At 48.2% G+C, this 18,308-nt stretch overlaps 1 protein-coding gene across 1 annotated transcript in view; it reads left to right on the top strand.

Moving 5' to 3' along the window:
• The first annotated feature begins 3,517 nt into the window (after window positions 1-3,517).
• The window catches only part of LOC125445123 (purine nucleoside phosphorylase), a 37,113-nt gene continuing 22,322 nt past the window's right edge, over window positions 3,518-18,308 (top strand). Inside the window, exon 1 of the mRNA XM_048517982.1 lies at window positions 3,518-3,640. Within this exon, the coding sequence (XP_048373939.1) occupies window positions 3,618-3,640 (23 nt within the window). The 5' untranslated portion in view covers window positions 3,518-3,617. The remainder of the gene's footprint in view (window positions 3,641-18,308) is intronic.

The following is an 18,308-nucleotide window of genomic DNA, read 5'->3' as shown; positions in this document are numbered from 1 at the left end:
CCCACTGGGGAGGAAAGTAGGATATAAGCAGTGGAGCAGCAGTGGCGTAGGAGGTTAAGAGCTCATGTATCTAATCTGGAGGAACCGGGTTTGATTCCCAGCTCTGCCGTCTGAGCTGTGGAGGCTTATCTGGGGAATTCAGATTAGCCTGTACACTCCCACATACGCCAGCTGGGTGACCTTGGGCTAGTCACAGTTCTTCTGAGTTCTCTCAGCCCCACCTACCTCACAGGGTGTTTGTTGTGAGGGGGGAAGGGCAAGGAGATTGTAAGCCCCTTTGAGTCTCCTGCAGGAGAGAAAGGGGGGATATAAATCCAAACTCCTCCTCCTCCTCCTCCTCCTCCTCCTCCTCCTCCTCCTCCTCTTCTTCTTCTACTACTACTACTACTACTACTACTACTACTACTACTACTACTACTACTATAATCATCATCATCATCTAAGACTGTGGTGACCTGGACTTCAAACCTCTGCTCAGTTGCAAAGCTCTTTGGATCATCCTGGGCCAATCAGAACTCCCAGCCGAACTTACCTCATAGAGTTCTTACGAAGCTAAAATAGAAGGAGGCATGTTAGAGGAATGCTGTGATAGGTCCATTTGATGCCAGTATAAACTCAATTACAGCTGTTCACCTGTCTCATTGTGACTGATGGGCGCATTGTGACGGGATGGTTCATATAATGGCCTGTAATTGACAAGACTGTTCCTGACGCCTGTACATTTCCAAGGTCTGGCTCCATCCAGATCTCCTGTGCCCACACAAGGACTCAAGTGTCACAGTTTGAAGACCACTTTTAAATTAAAAGTTAGACAACCTTGAGAAGATTGGAGTGGCTCCTGTAAGACCTAATTCATGTCCAACATTGCTTTGACTATGCTTTGTCAGATCTCAGAAGCTAAGCAGGGATAGGGGTCACCATAAGTCAGATGTGACCTGAGAGAGAGAGAGGACATGAACCGTCCCAAGTCTTCTGGGAGAAGGATCTAGACAGGCTTTTCTGTGATTGAGAAGGTCAGTCATGCAAGGATAGCATCTTCTTCATCTCCATCACCTGATGAAGGAAGTCATTTCTCATCCCTCTCTGATTCACCTACCTGGGAGTCCCGCACCTCCCGCTTCCTGGGGCGTCAGATTTCCCCTCCCTGCCCAGGTAAGCAGCAGATGAAATTAGCGATCAGTAAAGGTGACTGATCCAATCTTTCAGAACCTATCTTGAATATCAGCCCATCCGATCACAAACCAAAAGCATGCAGAGTCTGAACACATGCTGGACAGGTTTTGTGCCTTGGGCTGTGAACAGATTAACTCTGGGTTTTGTGGGAGGCAATTAACAGTCTGTTTGGACTAATCAGCCGGTTTGAAAACAGAGGGTGGGGTGATGGCATCTCAGTGGAAGCAAAAAGTGGCCCACCCGCAGACCACAGATGGGAATTCCAATCCGCCTTCTTAAAAAACTGCCCCTAGCTTTAAAAGAATATATCGGAATACATTCAGCGGACTGCTTACTTCAGCCTCAGACAGAGGGAGAACTGAGACAGAAAGCAAGATTTAATAATAGAGAAAAAAAACTGGAGCCCCTTATCAGGACAGGAGACCTCAAACTATGTCAAGTTCCTCATAATATTACAGCCAAAATGTATAATTTGTGGGTGGTGGGGAGGTATTTAGAGACCGCTCTTAAAGTGAGGCTCTTAGCTAAATTTAGCATTTGCACAAATTCAGCATCATTTCCATTCCTTATTTTGTATTTTCAGTTTTAATTGAAGCAGTTTTCCAATCTAACCTCCAACGATCTGCCTGCATCCGTTAGTGGAGCATAAGGAACGCTGGTTTAAAATCTGTAGCGGGTATTTGGGAAATAACGTTTGTTCAGATCTCAGAGAGCCCCTGCCACTAAATACAGGCCTAGACACAGACATAGTGTGACACGCTGTAAGGCAGTTTCCTAGGTGTGATATCAAAAAAACTTGTGTGATGTGTAAATATTAGACTAACACACAGGTAAAGAAAGCCAGGGCAACCAGATCAGCAAGTCAACAGTTATATCTAGCTAAATATATCTATATCTAAATATATCTACCCTTTATCACCAAAATAAGTAGAATTGTAACTTCACGTGTGCCACATGCTGGACAGTCTTTGTTTTAGAATGCTCCACTTGGATATGACGCTGGCTAGTATTTGGATGGAGCCATGTGACGTAGTGGTTAAGTGCTTGCACTGCCACTCACACTTTCAGGAGTTCGAGCCTCCTGTGGGCCAGATATCCTGACAGCTGGCTCATGGTCAACTCAGCTATCCATCCATTTCTTGGACGGTAAATGAGTACCTAGCTCATAGCTAGGAGGTAAAGAACAGCCAGGGAAAGCAATGGCAAACTACCCCACAAAAGAGGCTTGCCTATAAAAACACTGCTTGCAGTGGTACTCCAGGGTCAGAGGAGAAATAGTCACAAAGAGCCTGACCAAAGCAACAGCAGAAATGACAACGTCTCTGGAAGGTTTCAGGGTGGCAATTTTAAGAGAACCGGAGCCAGGGTCATGTTTTGAAGGACAAGGAAACAGGAAAATGGTAAACAGAGGGAGGCATCTCTGAACATGAGCAGAGGGCATTTTGATTGCTACAGTATAACCTCAACCATTTCCCAGCCATCTGGAATTAGGAGTTGAACATCTAGGTTAAAAAAAGTGGCACGGAACTGACAAATGTGATACTTGGCACTTAGAGAGGGGAGAAGAAGAAATTGCTTTGTCAATAGTATTTCCCCGCCCATGGATTTTTTTCAAAACAAAATATTTATTTCCTGTACACTTATTTCCTGCCCATCACCCAAACCCCTGAATAACTGGGGTCACAATTTGAGAGAAAGCCATTGTGCGTGCTCAATAGCTTAATAAACTGCAAGGGAGAATGTGAGGAGATAAAATGTGACCAGTTTAAAAAAACAAATTAAATTAGTTTGATTATTCCCTTCCTGCCCCCACCCCCACCCCCCGATCCCTGCAAAACTCAACATTTGTTGTTTACAGCAGAGAGGGCCCTAAGTGCAGAGCCACAAATGGGCCAGCTGCCCGGACAGAAATTTGCTTTGTCTGGAGGTCATGCATGCCGGGCATGCTAAGGGACCGGCTGGGTCCTCTGGCCACTCGACTTCAGGACCAGGAAAAAGAAGCGCCGCAGCCGTCTTTGCAACCCCCCAAAGACCCGCATTCGCCCATCTGCATTGCCCGCATCAGCCACGCGCAAACGCGCTGCGGTGGAACTCCCAGTCCCGGGCAGCAGGTGTCCCGCAGGCCTCCCCGCCGCAGCCAATCAGCGCCCCAGCCTCCACGCCGCAGCCAATCAGCGCCCTCCTTTCCCGCCAGCGCCCCCCAGAGGCCGAAGCCCGAATGCGGGCGGGCGGGGCCAACGCGGTCCAAAGGCGATGACGAGCCGACCCGGCGTCTCCACGGCAACCTTTGTTACCCGCCGGGGAAGAGCCGCCGATTGGCCGGCGGGGCTTGTGACGACACGCGCTCCGAGGAGGCCGGTTAAGTCTCTCTGCCTGCTGCATTGAGCGAGAGTCTACCCGGGAGAGCGACAGAGAGACTCGAGCGCCCGCTGAAGAAACCCGGCATGGAGAACCAGCTGGAAAAGAGGTCGGGGGTCTCTTGCGGGGCGGGGGGGCTTTTCAGGCTGTTTTGCCGCCTGGCGGGGAGATCTTGGCGGCACGTGGCTGTCGGGTCAATGGCTGCAAAGGACGAGGGAGCCTGATTTGGGGGAGACCACATGTCTCTCCCCCCCCTTAGTCAATTGGTGTATTTTTGTAAAGTTTGACGTCGCTTATCACCCCTCCCTCACATTTCCCCCTCTTTTGGCTCTGCAATCTAGGGATGAGACCACCCCCCTCATCTCAACCCGCCAGAGGGGGACCAAGTGGGAAGATGGAGGGGGAAATAGGGGGTTATTTGGGCAGGGGAAAATGGGGGGGGGGGGTATTTTGGTAGCGGGAAATGGGGGATTATTCCTCTTATTTTCAGAGGAAATGACAGGTATGGGTGAGGTTAGGGGAAGTTTGTGTAAGCAGGCTGTGACTTTATGCACACACAGAGAGAAGATGCTGGAATTGGGACTGTATGGTAGTGGGGGAAGGAGGCCAGAAAGAAGCTCTGAAAGATATACAATGACATAGAGCATAGGTGTCAAACTTGCGGCCCTCCAGATGTTATGGACTACAGTTCCCATCGTCCCCTGACAGCATCATGCTGGCAGGGGATGATGGGAACTGTAGTCCGTAACATCTGGAGGGCCGCGAGTTTGACACCTGTGACATAGAGGGTGAACTACGATCTGATAGGTGACTCTTCTAAATTTTGCTTGTGCTATTAATCTGCCCAGCACACTTTTATACCATTGTTTTTCCACTGACCTCAAAGGGGTAGGGGTGTCCCTTCCCCATTTTCTACTTACAACAACTTTCTGAGGAAGGCTAAGTTGCAAGACACTGACTGGCCTCCGGTCACTGAGTAGATATCCTAGTAAAGAGGGGATTTGAACCCGAGTCCCCAACTCCCTGTCCAGTGTCTGAACTGCACTGGTTCACTCAATAAGTAGCCTGAAGCAACCTGCTCTATCTTTAGCCTCAGTTTTCCCCAACTGGGGGTGATACTGGGTCTGCTTTAAAGGCCCACTCTGCCGTAGAATCTTCAGGGTGACCTTGAGCTAGTCACACTCACCCAGCAGAGCCTACCTTGCAGGGTTGTTGTCATGAGAATAAAATGGAGGGCGGGAGAATGATGTAAGCAGCTTTGGGGAGAAATGGGAGGTCTACAAATAGGGTTAATGCCAGGTGTTATTCAGAGAGGGGCTGAAATGGGTTAAAGAGGAGGCCAGAATACAACAAGTGTATTCAGCAGGAATTTTGGGAATTAGCAAGTAGAATCTTGATCTTAATTAAGGAATCATTAATCCTCTCCCTCAGAGCCCAAAGCACTGCACTTATATTGTGTCAGTAATTCTCACAACAACCCTGGGAAGGAGTGAGGCCCGCGGATTCCAGGCCCCCTGGTTATATGAGCAGCCATGCAAAAGGATTAAGGGGGAAGGGGTCATAGCTTCACCTGTGACCATTCCGGAAAAGACATGTGGAACTGGGGAGTGGCAGCTGCTATTGTCATGGCTTTTAGCAATTAGAATGACAAAAGCATTGAGAGGGAAAAGTTTGTGGCTCCTACAGAGAGGAAATGGAGGGAGGTTTGTTTCTACAAGAGGATGCTCAGTTTTGCTTATAGCCACAGGGTTTACGAGAGAGGAATACCTGGCATTTGGAGATGACGTGGCTGAAAAATGCTGCTCCTTTTTTTATTCTTGCTCACTGTGTGTGAGTTTGACTCACAGGCTAAGAGCCAAGTTCCTACCCCTGAAGTAGGGAGACCAGGTTGTGTTGACCTGTGGTTAGGAAAAGCTCCTTGTGGTTTTTTCTCTACAGAAGTCGAGGGCTGAACTTTGCCACTGGAAAGTCCACTCTGACATGCAAGCCCTCATAAATGGCTGTTGGTTTTATTATTTATTCACATGCTTTTGTTTTATATGTTTGGGCGTGTACATGCTTTGGAGTGTTCAAAGTGCTTTACACACCCTTGGTACTTGTTTATCGCTCTTCCACCAAAGAGCTCAGGGGCCCCTTCCGCACAGGCAGAATAATACATTTTCAGTCCACTTTCACAATTGTTTCCAAGTGGATTTTGCTATTCTGCACAGCTGCAAAGTGGATTGAAAGTGCATTATTCTGCATGTGCGGAAGGGGCCAGGGTGATGGGCATTCTTCCTTTTTTTGGTCACACTCCCCCCGTAAAGTATGGCTCATTCCGCACATGCAGAATAATGCACTTTCAAACTGCTTTCCATTCTCTTTGAAGCTGTACGGAATGGCAAAATCCACGCAAACAGTTGTGAAAGTGGTTTGAAAACACATTATTTTGCGTGTGTGGAAGGGGCCTAAGAGTGTGGTTCAGATGAAGAACATCTACCTGACTCATAGAAGGTCACAGGCTGAGAAAGGGTGGATTGCTTTAAGGCTGCTTCCGAGTTCAAATTCAAACTGGGGATTTCCAAGGCTGCCATTTGTTCTCTGTGTTGCTTGGCTTCTGAAAGAGATCTGGGACTCTTGTGGAAGAAGTTCCAGGCCAGATAGGAATCAGCAGAATGGAAAGGGTGGTTTGTAGATTAGCAGATGCTATCTTCTGTTCTTCTACACCAAGAAGAGAAGAAGAAGAGTTTGGATTTATATCCCCCCTTTCTCTCCTGCAGGAGACTCAAAGGGGCTGACAATCTCCTTGCCCTTCCCCCTCACAACAAACACCCTGTGAGGTGGGTGGGGCTGAGAGAGCTCCGAGAAGCTGTGACTAGCCCAAGGTCACCCAGCTGGCGTGTGTGGGAGTGCACAGGCTAATCTGAATTCCCCAGATAAGCCTCCACAGCTCAGGTGGCAGAGCAGGGAATCAAACCCGGTTCCTCCAGATTAGATACACGAGCTCTTAACCACTACGCCACTGCTGCTCCCAAGGGAGATACTATGGGAAAAGGTTATGCTATGATTTAATGGGAAAAGATGTCTGGGTCCCAAACCTCTTGGCAATGCCAAAGGACCCACTGGAAGAGAGTGCATATGTCAGGAACTTGACTAATAATCAAGAAGTGCTAGAGTATCCAGGGGTCAAAGGCCAAGCCTTTTCATCTAGCGCGCGCGCGCGCGCACACACACACACACACACACACACACCCCGTGCGCGCATTTCCTTGAATGTGTGCTTGTTAGCTAGACAACTGTTCACACTTGGAGAAAGCTCATCTTTGGCTAGCTGGTCTACAGTAAAAGAACTAGATTGGAGTGGAAAAGCACCTGAGAGAGGACCAAGTTGAGTTCATTCATGAAATCAGAACAATGAACCCCCCCCAGATCTGATGGGGCTATGGGATTCTTATCTCACTGGGGATGCTAATTATCTGCCCCGAGGCATTTCTCCCTGGATTTAATCAAGCTGATTACAATGTACAATTGTAGCTCTGCATACCAACTGCTTTCTCTGCAACACCCTTTCCCACCTGGGGGGGGGGATGGGGGGGATAAGAAGGACAGAGAGCTTCATTCTAACTTGCATCTCAGGAAGAGAGAGCTCATACCATTACCAGGAAAGCCACGTTGGTCTCTAAGGTGCTTCTAGACTCCAATCTAGAGCTATTGAAGAGACATAGGACTGAGCAATCCTGGTTTTGATATATGACAGGTCGACATAAGAAATTAAATGGGGGTTGTGGGGGGGGGACATAAGAAATTGGGAATTTTGTGGAAGCTTCAGATGACCCATGAAGGCTCGCAGACACCATAGGAACAGTTTAGAAATTCTTGAAATGCATAAAATATGTGTATAATTTTTATTTATTTATTTTTATTTATTTATTTCTTAAATTTATATACCGCCCGATCCCCCGAAGGGCTCCGGGCGGTGAACAACATTATTTAAACATCAACAGGAGCGGTCATACAAATATAAATACATAAGCTCCATCCCATAAAATAGTTTAAAACTCATAAAAACAGCGAATAACCATAATACATACATAATGCTGTATAATAGCATATTTTATCTTTTAATTCCATAAACAAATTAAGTTGAAAGGAAAATTAAACAATCTGGACTTCTCTGGTGCGAAGGGAGGGCCGAAAATGTTTCTGAGAGTATTTCGGATCTTAGAAGTGGAGTGCATCCTAACCCTTAACATGGAAGGGATGACGCTATTGGCTCCAGATTCTCCTTTCTGTACATAATCCTAAATTCTGTTGCTAGCTCTTATGCTTCTCAGTTCATCTTTTCTGGTCTTCCCATGAAGGTGAGGATGTAGCCTGAGAAGGTGAAGGTGAGAAACACATTCTGCTAAATTACCAGGAAAATAGAAGCTCCCCCCCAACCCCCCCCCCCACAAACATTTTTCTGTTTGGGCAGAGAGGAAACGAGATGATGTTCCACCGTCCCTAGAGTAGCCTTTCACTCTGGCCTGTTCTCGTTTGCAAGGATTGCACGCAGCACAACTGGGGGAAAAAATGTTCGAGTCATGTGCAGGCCATTTAACGTGTCTCATGCCCATCATGTGTTTGATTCAAAGGATCCCGGCTAATAGGCTTTGGGAGTCATTTCTTTAGCATTTGGAATGCTCCAAAACACTCTCCCCGTAGCTGCCTTGGAATGAATCATTTTGCTTCAGCGTCCAACTTTTGGCCTGCACAGCCCTCGTTGGGGCTAAATTTGAAAGATCACAAGCACTTGCTGGCTTTAAAAAGAGACCTGCTTTCTTTCAAGTGAGCGGCTTGCTCGAAACGATAGGAACTTGGGAAGCCGTTCAAGGAAATCGTTCAGGCCTGTGTGTGCTTTTTGTGCAATTCCTGTTTTCTTGAAGAAGACTCTTGTAAGATCTGGAAGCTTGCAACACTTAAACCCCCCCCCCCCAATCAGCTAACACAATCAGAGGTTCTCATTATATACATACATACATACATACATAAAACCTTTATTAGGCATAATACCAGAGGTTCTCATTGCTGTAGAAGAAGAAGAAGAAGAAGAGTTTGGGTTTATATCCCCCCCTTTCTCTCCTGCAGGAGACTCAAAGGGGCTGACAATCTCCTTGCCCTTCCCCCTCACAACAAACACCCTGTGAGGTGGGTGTTAGGAGCTGAGAGAGCTCCAGGAAGCTGCTGAGCCAATTCTTAGCCCAAGGTCACCCAGCTGAAGCGTGTGTGGGAGTGCACAGGCTAATCCTGAATTCCCCAGATGATAAACTGCCTCACAGCTCCAGGCAGCAGAGGCTAGGAGAATCCAAACGCAGATTCCTCCAGATTGGAGGAAGTACTGACTTGGGATTTTTTCACCTGCTGGGTGCACAGATCTGAGATAGCCCAGGATAGTCCAATCCCATCAGATTTTAGAATCAGGGCAGGGTTGGCCCTCGGTTAGTATTTGGATGGGAGTTGCTATGCAGAAACCGACAGTGGCAAACCACCCGTGCTTATCTCTTGCCCTGAAAACCCTGCGTGGTGTCCATAAGTCAGATGCAAATTTGATAGCAAAACAAAGAAAAAAAGTTCCTGATAAAGGGTAAGGTCCTTTCGTTGCCCTTTTACAGAACATTGGACTTTTTCATAGCAGGGAAATGATTGATTCAGAGGATGTGGTTATATAGGCATATGTTCTGTTGACATTACCTGAGTGGGAGTTTTACTATATGTGGAAGTTTATCGTAAACACAGTTTCCTGTTCTGTCTATCATAGTTAGTAAACAAGTACTCTTTCCTCCCCCCTCAAATTTCCTGTCCTGTTGATCATAGTTAGCAAACAAGAATCCAGTCCTCTTTCCCCCCCTCCATTTTCTGGGGAATTTTAGACTCACCTGTGCTGGAGGTCAGCTCTTTATAAAAGAAAAAAATATGCCTGTTTAACATGACATGGGGCACAGTCTTGTAGCCTGGCCTGCTTTGCAGGGCCCTTGTGAAGAAAAACTAAAACATGGCAGACGCCTTATACACAGATAACAGTTCTAGAAGTCATCAATAATATTTACTGATACAGTTACTCGATATAGCCTGCTTTTCTTGCTAACGCATTCCAGTTCTTTGGGTTTGTTCTCTTTCCGGCATTTCCACAGGTGTCTGGATCCACCTGCGGTTCTGGGAGGTTCCATAGGGAATGGAGAAATGGGGCTGGGGAAAAATAACTAGTGTGTGTGTGTTGAAGCTACAGTGAAAAAACCATAGATTGGCTTATAGGTAGACCTCCTCGTTCCAGCTATTACTGTGTTTCCCCGAAAATAAGACAGTGTCTTATATTAATTTTTGCTCCCCAAGATGCGCTCTGTCTTATTTTCAGGGGATGTCTTATTTTTCTGTGTTCTGTTAAAATCCGGGCATGCTTCCAAGAGCAAAACTTTTCTACGTCTCTTACTTTCAGGGGATGCCTTGTATATTTCGCACTTCAGCAAAACCTCTACCTCACGTCTTATTTTATTTTAAGGGGATATGTCTTATATTCGGGGAAACAGGGTATCTATGGCACATTCTTCAAAACTGTGACCAGTATCTCTCCCAGTCCGACCTGGCCACTGTGATCCATGCGACGGTCACCTCGAGGCTGGATTACTGTAACTTCTCGCTCACCTTGAGCGCTTCCTTCGCGACTGATCCAGGAAGCTGGAAGCTGGCGAGGTCCAGAATGCGAAGCGGCACGGCTCTTAACAGGTAGTGGTTATTCCAAGATCCTTACTCGCACCTTTAACATGCTGTGCCGCCTTACTGGCCTCGGTGGAATTCGGATCGTTTTCAAGGTGTTAGTGGTATTAACCTTTAAAAGGCCTTCACGGCATGGCGGCCCACATATGCCCTGCGGGAGACCGCATCACCCCTATATGTCCCACATAGACCACTGCGCTCGACAACCTTGGATTTACTGGTGACCCTGGCCTTGGCGGCGATCTGGCCTGGCCTCAGCCGGGCCCAGGACAGCCTTCGGCTCTGGCCTGCCTCGAATGGAGCAGCTTTGCCTCAGCGAGTCGCGGGCCCTCGCGGGACCTTAGCGAGGTTCCTTGCCCAGGGCCTGCAAAGGCCAGACTTATCCACGGGCTTTTAGGGGAGAAACCACGGCCGTGGATCCACTGCCCCTACGGAAACCGTGGCCAGAACTGAAATTGAGACTGCCATTTCCATCTTGCTATAGCGGGGCCTGGTTTATTTGTTAGGATTCCATGCGCCAGGCCCTGCCTACTCCCCTCCCTTCTTTCCGCTTTTGCCTTTGATTGGTATAATCCTGTCGAATTAGCACTTACTATAACCGGGCTGCATTAATTTATAGATTTTATTGTGTAGAAGCTGCTGTTTAGGTTTAAATGATTTTAGTGTTTTATGCTGTTGCCTTGCTGTTTGTTTAACAGCCATGTTGTGAGCCGCCTTGAGCCCTTCGGGGATAAGGCGGCCTATAAGTTTAATAAAATAAAATAAATAAATAAAATAAAACTAGGTATGTTTAGTTTGGTGAAGAGAAGGTTGAGAAGTGACATGGTAGCCATGTTTAGATATTTGAAGGGATGTCATGTTGGTGAGGGAGCAAGCTTGTTTTCTGCAGCTCCAGAGACTAGGACCAGGAGTCACGGGTTCAAGGTGAAGGAAAAGTGATTCCACCTAAATATCCGAAAAAACTTCCTGACTGTCAGGGCTGTTCGACAGTGGAATGCACTGCCTCGGAGTGTGGTGGAGTCTCCTTCTTTGGAGGTTTTTAAAGAGAGGCTGGATGGGCATCTGACTGGAGTGCTTTGATTGTGTGTTTCCTGCATTGCAGGGGGTGGGACTTGATGGCCCTTTGGGGTCTCTTCCCACTCTATGATTCCACTCTGCATTTGTCCCTTATCTTTTGGGTCACCATTGTCATATGCCCCAGCCGGACAAACCATCTGAATGGAATTTTCCCTTGTGTGAACAAGAAGCCATACAGTGTGAGCGAGAGCTCTTATTACATCAGCCATAAATTCTGTGTAATGATGGCGTGTGTGTGGGAGGGTGGGTTAATAATCTGTATAAAATTTCCCAATGTAGGTGTGTGTCTGGGGCAAGGTTAAGGTCAGAGTCATGAGTTCTGAACACTGGGGGGAAAAGAACCAGTGGAAACTAATTCTAAATCCGCCCAAGCAGAATTTTGCATGAGATTTAGACAGGCTAATTGAATCTGAATTCATTTGCTCCTTTCTCACGGGATGCTTGGAGACAGAACGGGAAAGTCGCCCGCTACTGGAAGTCCAGTCCGTTCGATGTCCATTTGCTGGCTTGAGATGCACTTCCACAAAGCACTGCTATTACACTGGATTATCCGAGGGAGCTTTCGCTTAATGGAATCTTCTGGAGGCGTTGTGGGGTTTCCGGGCTGTATGGCCGTGTTCCAGTAGCATTTTCTCCTGAGGTTTCACCTGCATCTGTGGCTGGCATCTTCAGAGGATCCTCTGAAGCCACAGATGCAGGCGAAACCATCAGAGAAAATAAGCCTAATGCAACCCTCGAAACCTAACACTATTTCCGGTATTGTGAACCTTATCTTGAGTGGTTAGTCTTGAGGACTACGAGAAGCGTCAGAAAGGAAAGCAGAGATTGTGGGGTTTTTTTTGTTACAGATTGCTCCATGGGAAACCAAGTTCTTCGGCTTGGCACATTCCAGTTATGAAACAGTACAATGCGCACAACATACAGGCCGCGTTACTTCCTTGTTCCCTGCAACACCCACAGCACAGTTGATTTAGCAGAGACGGCTTACAAACTCGCCTGCAGTCTGGATTTCAGTTAAATTTACTGCAGCCCGCTGGGACTGGTTATTCCTGTGTTAGTTTTACGCCCGAGGTAGAGATCTTGGCAAACGCCAATACCTTGAGCAGGACTCGCTTTCCAGGGAATCGCATCCCTTCTGCCATTTTTCCCCCTGTTTCTTTGCTTGTGTTTGGGATTGCACATAGATGCCCCAGCTCCAAAGAGTTAATGTGCTGGAATATCTCCCTTCCTGACAGTGAGGGCTGTTTGACACTGGAACATGCTACGTCAGAGGGTGGTGGAATCTCCTCCTTTGGAGGTTTTTAAACAGAGGCTGGGTGGCCATCTGCCGGGAGTGCTTTGGTGGTGTCTTCCTGCGTGGCTGGGGGGTGGACTGGATGGCCTTTGCGGCTCTCCCAACGCTGTGATTTTTAAAATTCTTTTCATTGGACATTGAACCTGGGACTTTCTGCGTATGGAACAGGTGCGCTGCTATTGTTCTGCAGCTCCTCCAATTGAGCATTCAGACTCAGAACAGGTGACCAGATGCTTCTGGAACCTCACAATGGCCATCCCAGCCTTGTGGGCCGCTGACTCAGACCGCCTTTATGCAACACCCTTTCCCTGTAAACAGGCACAACGTGGCCAATTCCTGTTCTTTCCTGCTCAACTCAAAACAGCTGCGTGACCAATGCAGCCTCCTTCTCAGTCTCATATTTCTATCCTTCTTTGTCTGCAGAGATGCTCAGTTGAGGGCAACTGTAAGGAATTCCATAGAAGCAGAAATAAAAGGCTCTTTGGTGTAAAAGACCGTTTATTCAGACATCTTAGAAAGCTCAAGTACACGCAGTGGCAGGAATAAGATCTCCATAGAAACACAGGTTATAACTCTGTCCATCCCCATCCCTCAGTTCCCCGTAGGAGCGGAGGTCTCATCTCCCTACGCAGAGATAAGGTCTCCGCCGGAGAAGCTGGCCCTTTCGCCCGGGCTGTGGGGATACTCCAGAGCCAGGCGGCTGCCCTTCTCATCAACACCGTTGAATCCTTTACCTCTGCCTCCTTAAAGACCCTCCCCAGGTTTGTCTTGGAAAGCGGTGGAAAGCAGAAATAAAGAGGCGAGAGCGTCAACTATTTTAGCGGAATAAACCCATTGATTATACCAGAGGAATCCCACCCAAGAGACTAAATATTACCAGCGTTTGCGATTGAAGCGATGAGTCAGGATGGCGTCAATTTAAATGTCTTGTGGCCATCAATAATAGTCGGTGAAGTCTCTCCGGCCCGAATTAGGTACCGGAAGCATCGGAAGCGGGAGCCTCCCTTGAGTAAGAAGCTGGAATAAGAACTCCAGGATGAATGTTACTAAGAGAGTTAAACCCAAAATCCAATCGGGCAGTGACATCATTAATCACTCCGTAACGTAATCTGAAAAGGTCCCGCGAATCTTTTTTGCCCTGGATTTGGAAAGAATTTATAGCGTCTCTGAGATTTTCATGGTGAACAAATACACCCAAGCCCATGCCAGCAGAGGAAATCCGGCGGTGCTTATCGCTTGCAGCTTTAGGAGTCCCTTAGCCTGTTTATGCTAAGGCAGTGGATTGATTTCACCCTCGGCTGGGGATGAAATCCATTGTTGAAACTCTGGAGAGGGATCAATGCTTCAGCGAGGTGGATTCTGAGCAGCGATTGGGAAAGACGACCAGACACAATGAATTTCAAAGGGGTTTTTTTTGTACTGCTATGAACCGCATTGTTATAGAAGTACTCATAAGCGGAATGAGCTGCGCTTAATTGTCTTGAGTGGTAGTTGGTGTAACAAGCGTAAATACTGCTCTAGGGTTCTGTTAGTTCTCTCGACTCACGTCACTTTACTGAGCGTGGTAGGGAGGCGGCAACACGCCCGAAGTGACTGCTAACCCTAGAAACTTTCCCAGAACTTATGAAACGTGAATTGAGGTGCAGCGGTCGGGAGACCATATATATGAGGAATTAGTAGGCGGTAAATATGCTGAATGAACAGAGCCAATTTAGGGCGGAGGATGGAAGCACATGGAATGAAATAGGCTTGTTTAGAAAATAAGTCCACCACCACCCACAAGACCGTGTTGCCATGACTTTCTGGCAAATCTGTAATAAATCCATGGAGATGACTTCCCAGAGGCGAGGAGGCCACGGGAGAGAGTTTCAACGAACCATGGGGCTTTCGAACAGTCTTAGCTATCTGCACAAACAAGAGCAACCTTTAATATATGTCTCAATGTCGCCTAAGCGCGTAACGCCACAAGTGTGGCGGGCCAAATGCAGAGTTTTAGAAGCCAAAATGTCCCGGCGGCGGGCATGGTGGCGGGCCTCGAGAACCTGCTTGCAGGAATTCGGTGAATTGGTTGAGGCACATACCAGCAATCCCCATGGCGCCATTCTCCAAAGCGCAACTGGGAGTCGTTATTCCCTCCGCTTCCAGCGTGTCCCGCCTCCTCAGGATTCCCGTAGGAAAGGAGAGACCAGGCTGGGAATGGGCGGAGAAGGAGAGTGGATGTCTGAGATCGGGTGACAGCCAGCCCCAGTGGGAGGAGAGGAGCAGTCGTGGAATGTCCGTAAGCCCGGCTCCACCCCCACTCGAATTGTTGGCCGAAGGCGCATCAGCCAGTTTATTGGTTTTCGGGGAAAAAATGGACCGTGAAAGAAGCGAGAAAAAATCATTAACTTGAAGTTGTTTGCGGACATCTTGAAGGTGGAACTGGGCAACCAGAACAGTTCTTGTGATCCGACCAAACTTGAAAGGGTGTTTAGCCCCTCAGCCAGCTTAGGCCAGTTGAAGTGGAAAGGAGCTACTTTAATGGCCGCCAGTCTCTTTATCCCCACAGTCGAGTTGAGTTCAGCAACGGAGAATTTCTTTGATAAGGCTTAAGCACCTGGAACCAGCCTATCAATCTTTATTTCTCGCCACCTTAGGGCTGCCCCAAAGCTTTGTCGAGGCATCCACGTGAACCACAAGCAGGAGATCTAGGTCCAGGTGCTTTATGGATTAAAGGTGGTAAAGCAGACTTTAAGAGCTGAAAGGCTGTTTGACACTCTTCAGACCAGGAAAGGGGCCCGGGCTAGCGGACAGTGGATCTTTACCCGCAGGTGCGTAAGAGGTCTGTGAGAGGAGAGTCAGTTCAGCGAATTGGGGTATAAAAGTCACGATAGGAAATTAGCAAAACCTAGAAAGATTGGAGTTCTTTTAGGTTGAGTGGGGAACCCGACCGTGGAGGACGCATCAATCTGCCAGGATCCATTTGTAGGCCCTCGAAGACCGGTAACTTAGATAGTCAATAGAGGTTTGGTGGAAACAGCACTGTGAAAGTTTGGCAAAGAGAGTTGTTGAGCAAAGCGTTTCAATACTTCCCGAACCAATGCTTCATGCTCTTCCATGGTTTGTGAATAAAGTAAAATGCTCATCTAAGTACACCTACCCCCTTTGTACAATAAATCATGGAAAACTTAGATTGATAAGAATATAAAAGCCGGGGGGCCTTAACCGAATGGCATTATTAGAAGTATTCAAACTGTCCAAACTTTGTGTTAAATGCAGTCAAGTGTTCATAGCTAACAATTCTAGACCACTGTAATGCTAGCTTCTCTCAAGTCCAACTTAGTAAAGATCGTCCTTTGCCCAATCGTCTAACAGGTCCTTGATCAAAGGCAAAGGGTATTTATTGGACAGGGGAGACTGCATTGAGACCTACATTAATCTGTGCAGAGCGTAGGACCCATCTTTCTTTTACAAACAAAACAGGAGCAGCATGTGTGTGTTTGGTAGCCCGCCCGTATGAACCCTTGGCCGAGTTTCTTGTCTAGAAAACCGCAGTTCCTTCTCTTCGTGGGGACTCATACGGTGGAATTCTACCCGCTTGGGCGAGTTCGCCTGGCTGTATTACGATTTGCAGTCAGTGTCTCTATGGGGTGGCAACTGATGCATTCTTGCTCCTGAAATACCCTGGCTACAGATCTCGATGCGCGATTGGGATGCGGTGGAATGCGGGAGCAATGGCTGATGAAACCAGGGGGGGGGGTGTGTCAGGAGAAGTCGGTTTTCCCCCAATTCATGTGTTCCCTTGAGGAGGTCAGTGAATTCAAGATCCTTTCTTTCAAAGGAATTTTGGTTCATGTAACAACAACCATGGCATACTTAGAACTATGAGTGTTATGGCCACTGGTAGCCAGAATAAACTAATTTTTTCTCAAGCTAATTCGTGCTTGGCGAGAATCCGGTTGCGTTTTGAACTGGGCGGTTAACTTGCAGCTCGAGAGGACTACCGTCCTATTTATAGGTACAGAAGGGTATGGGCTTAGCCAGGGGATTTGGTCTAGACCTGCTCCTCCGCCACCTGGGGCGCGTAAACAATGGGAGGAGCAGCCAGAATCCACAAGGGCTGAGGCGCTATATCTGTAGTATGCTTAGGCGGGGTTGGCCAGAAAGCGGCGGATTGTAATGGGGCTGCCTTCACTCACGGCGTCTGAGTGAACCCATGTCCATTGGGGCTGAAAGAAGGCAAACTGCTCGTCCCCTCCCTCGGTGCGTATGATGACTAACTTAGATGGAAGCCCGTTGGGGAACTGTGAATTCTTGTGATGGCTTAGCAGATGGGGTCGCGGCGAGTGGTTGGCTTCTGTTTTTCGGGCAGTTGGCGGCTAGGTGACGGGACCTCCATGATAAAGACACAATCCGGCGGCCCGGCGCTTCGGAGAGTAGTCTCGGTAGAAGGCGGCTGGAAGGCTTGGCTTAGTGGGCGCAGTGGCGGCCGGTGCGGCCTCCGGCAGCGTACTCAGCGAGATGCCGCAGGATCTAATGTAATCAATCAGCAACCAGATGCGGGGACCGAATTTAAAAACACTGTTTCCGCGCGGCTTGCTGCAATAGGCAGCATCTGAAAGTAATTAGCATTTCATGCGCTCAGGCCACTCTGGAGAATTAGAGCGGCAGCCCTTGCAGAAATTCCGCGGGCAAATTCTGCAAGCGGCCGGTTGCCTTGCTGGATAGTTTTGATAGTGCGGATACTTCATTTTCCGCACCTGGATCGCAGAGCGAAACCCTCAGGCTTGGAGGAATCGCGGCGGGCACCGTCGAGAATCTTCATCTTACCCGGAGTTCAAAGAGTCACAAACCAGTGGCTGCTACCCCATCCAGGACTGAGCCGATGTCCACGTATTTTCGGCACTCGAACCCGGTATAAATCATCATAGTCATACATGTGGGCATCGAGTTGCAAGATGAAGTAGAGTTTGGAGGCGGTCCCATCGGCTTGAGGCAGGTATTGGAGGTCTGTAGTAACCCCTTTCCACTGACCCTTAAGCCCTTATGCGCAGTGATTCGCGCCAGGATTGGCGGGCTGAGGCAGCGGTGCGCGGGGCGGAATCGGTGGAAATATCAGCGCCCGGTGCAGCTGGTGTTCGGTCAGGGAGCGGTCGCGGAAGATGGCTGGACCCAGCTTAGCGTCGCCCCTCGAGCGCCGTCTGTCCGAGCAGCGTAAACTCCAGCAGGTTGCCCTGGTCGCCTTAGCTTCCTCAGTTTCCCCTCTCCAGGCAATAGCTCCTCGCTGAGTCAATGCATCCTGAATTGGCATGCAAAGCTGCTCTCTCGTTCCAATTTAGCCAGTTAGTCCCGTTGAACAGCTGCAGTAAGTTCACTTTAGTGCGCCAAGGCCTGAACACTCTCCGTTGGCGCTGTAAGTTCAGTTTGGAGTGTTCCAGGACTTTATCATGAACTGATAGATTCTGGGCATATTGCCTTTGGAAGCGCATCATGGCACTGTCAATTAGGTTGGACTTCTTTCGCTGCTGCTCCGGTCTCTGCGAATTTTTTTTTTTTATTTTCACGCTCTTGCTGCAGCTGTTCGTTCCTCTTCCCATAGCTGGCCGTTCACAGGCCCATGCTTCTTGGGCATCTGCGCCAGTCGGGCCACTTCCTCATCAGCTCTCTTTACCGATGGGAGAGGAACAGATCCGGCTGG

The sequence above is a fragment of the Sphaerodactylus townsendi genome, linkage group LG15 (genome assembly GCF_021028975.2).
Source record: "Sphaerodactylus townsendi isolate TG3544 linkage group LG15, MPM_Stown_v2.3, whole genome shotgun sequence".
In the NCBI taxonomy this organism is placed as follows: Eukaryota; Metazoa; Chordata; class Lepidosauria; order Squamata; family Sphaerodactylidae; genus Sphaerodactylus; species Sphaerodactylus townsendi.
The sequence above is the reverse complement of the archived record's forward strand: the minus strand, read 5'-3'. Positions and strand labels throughout refer to the sequence as shown.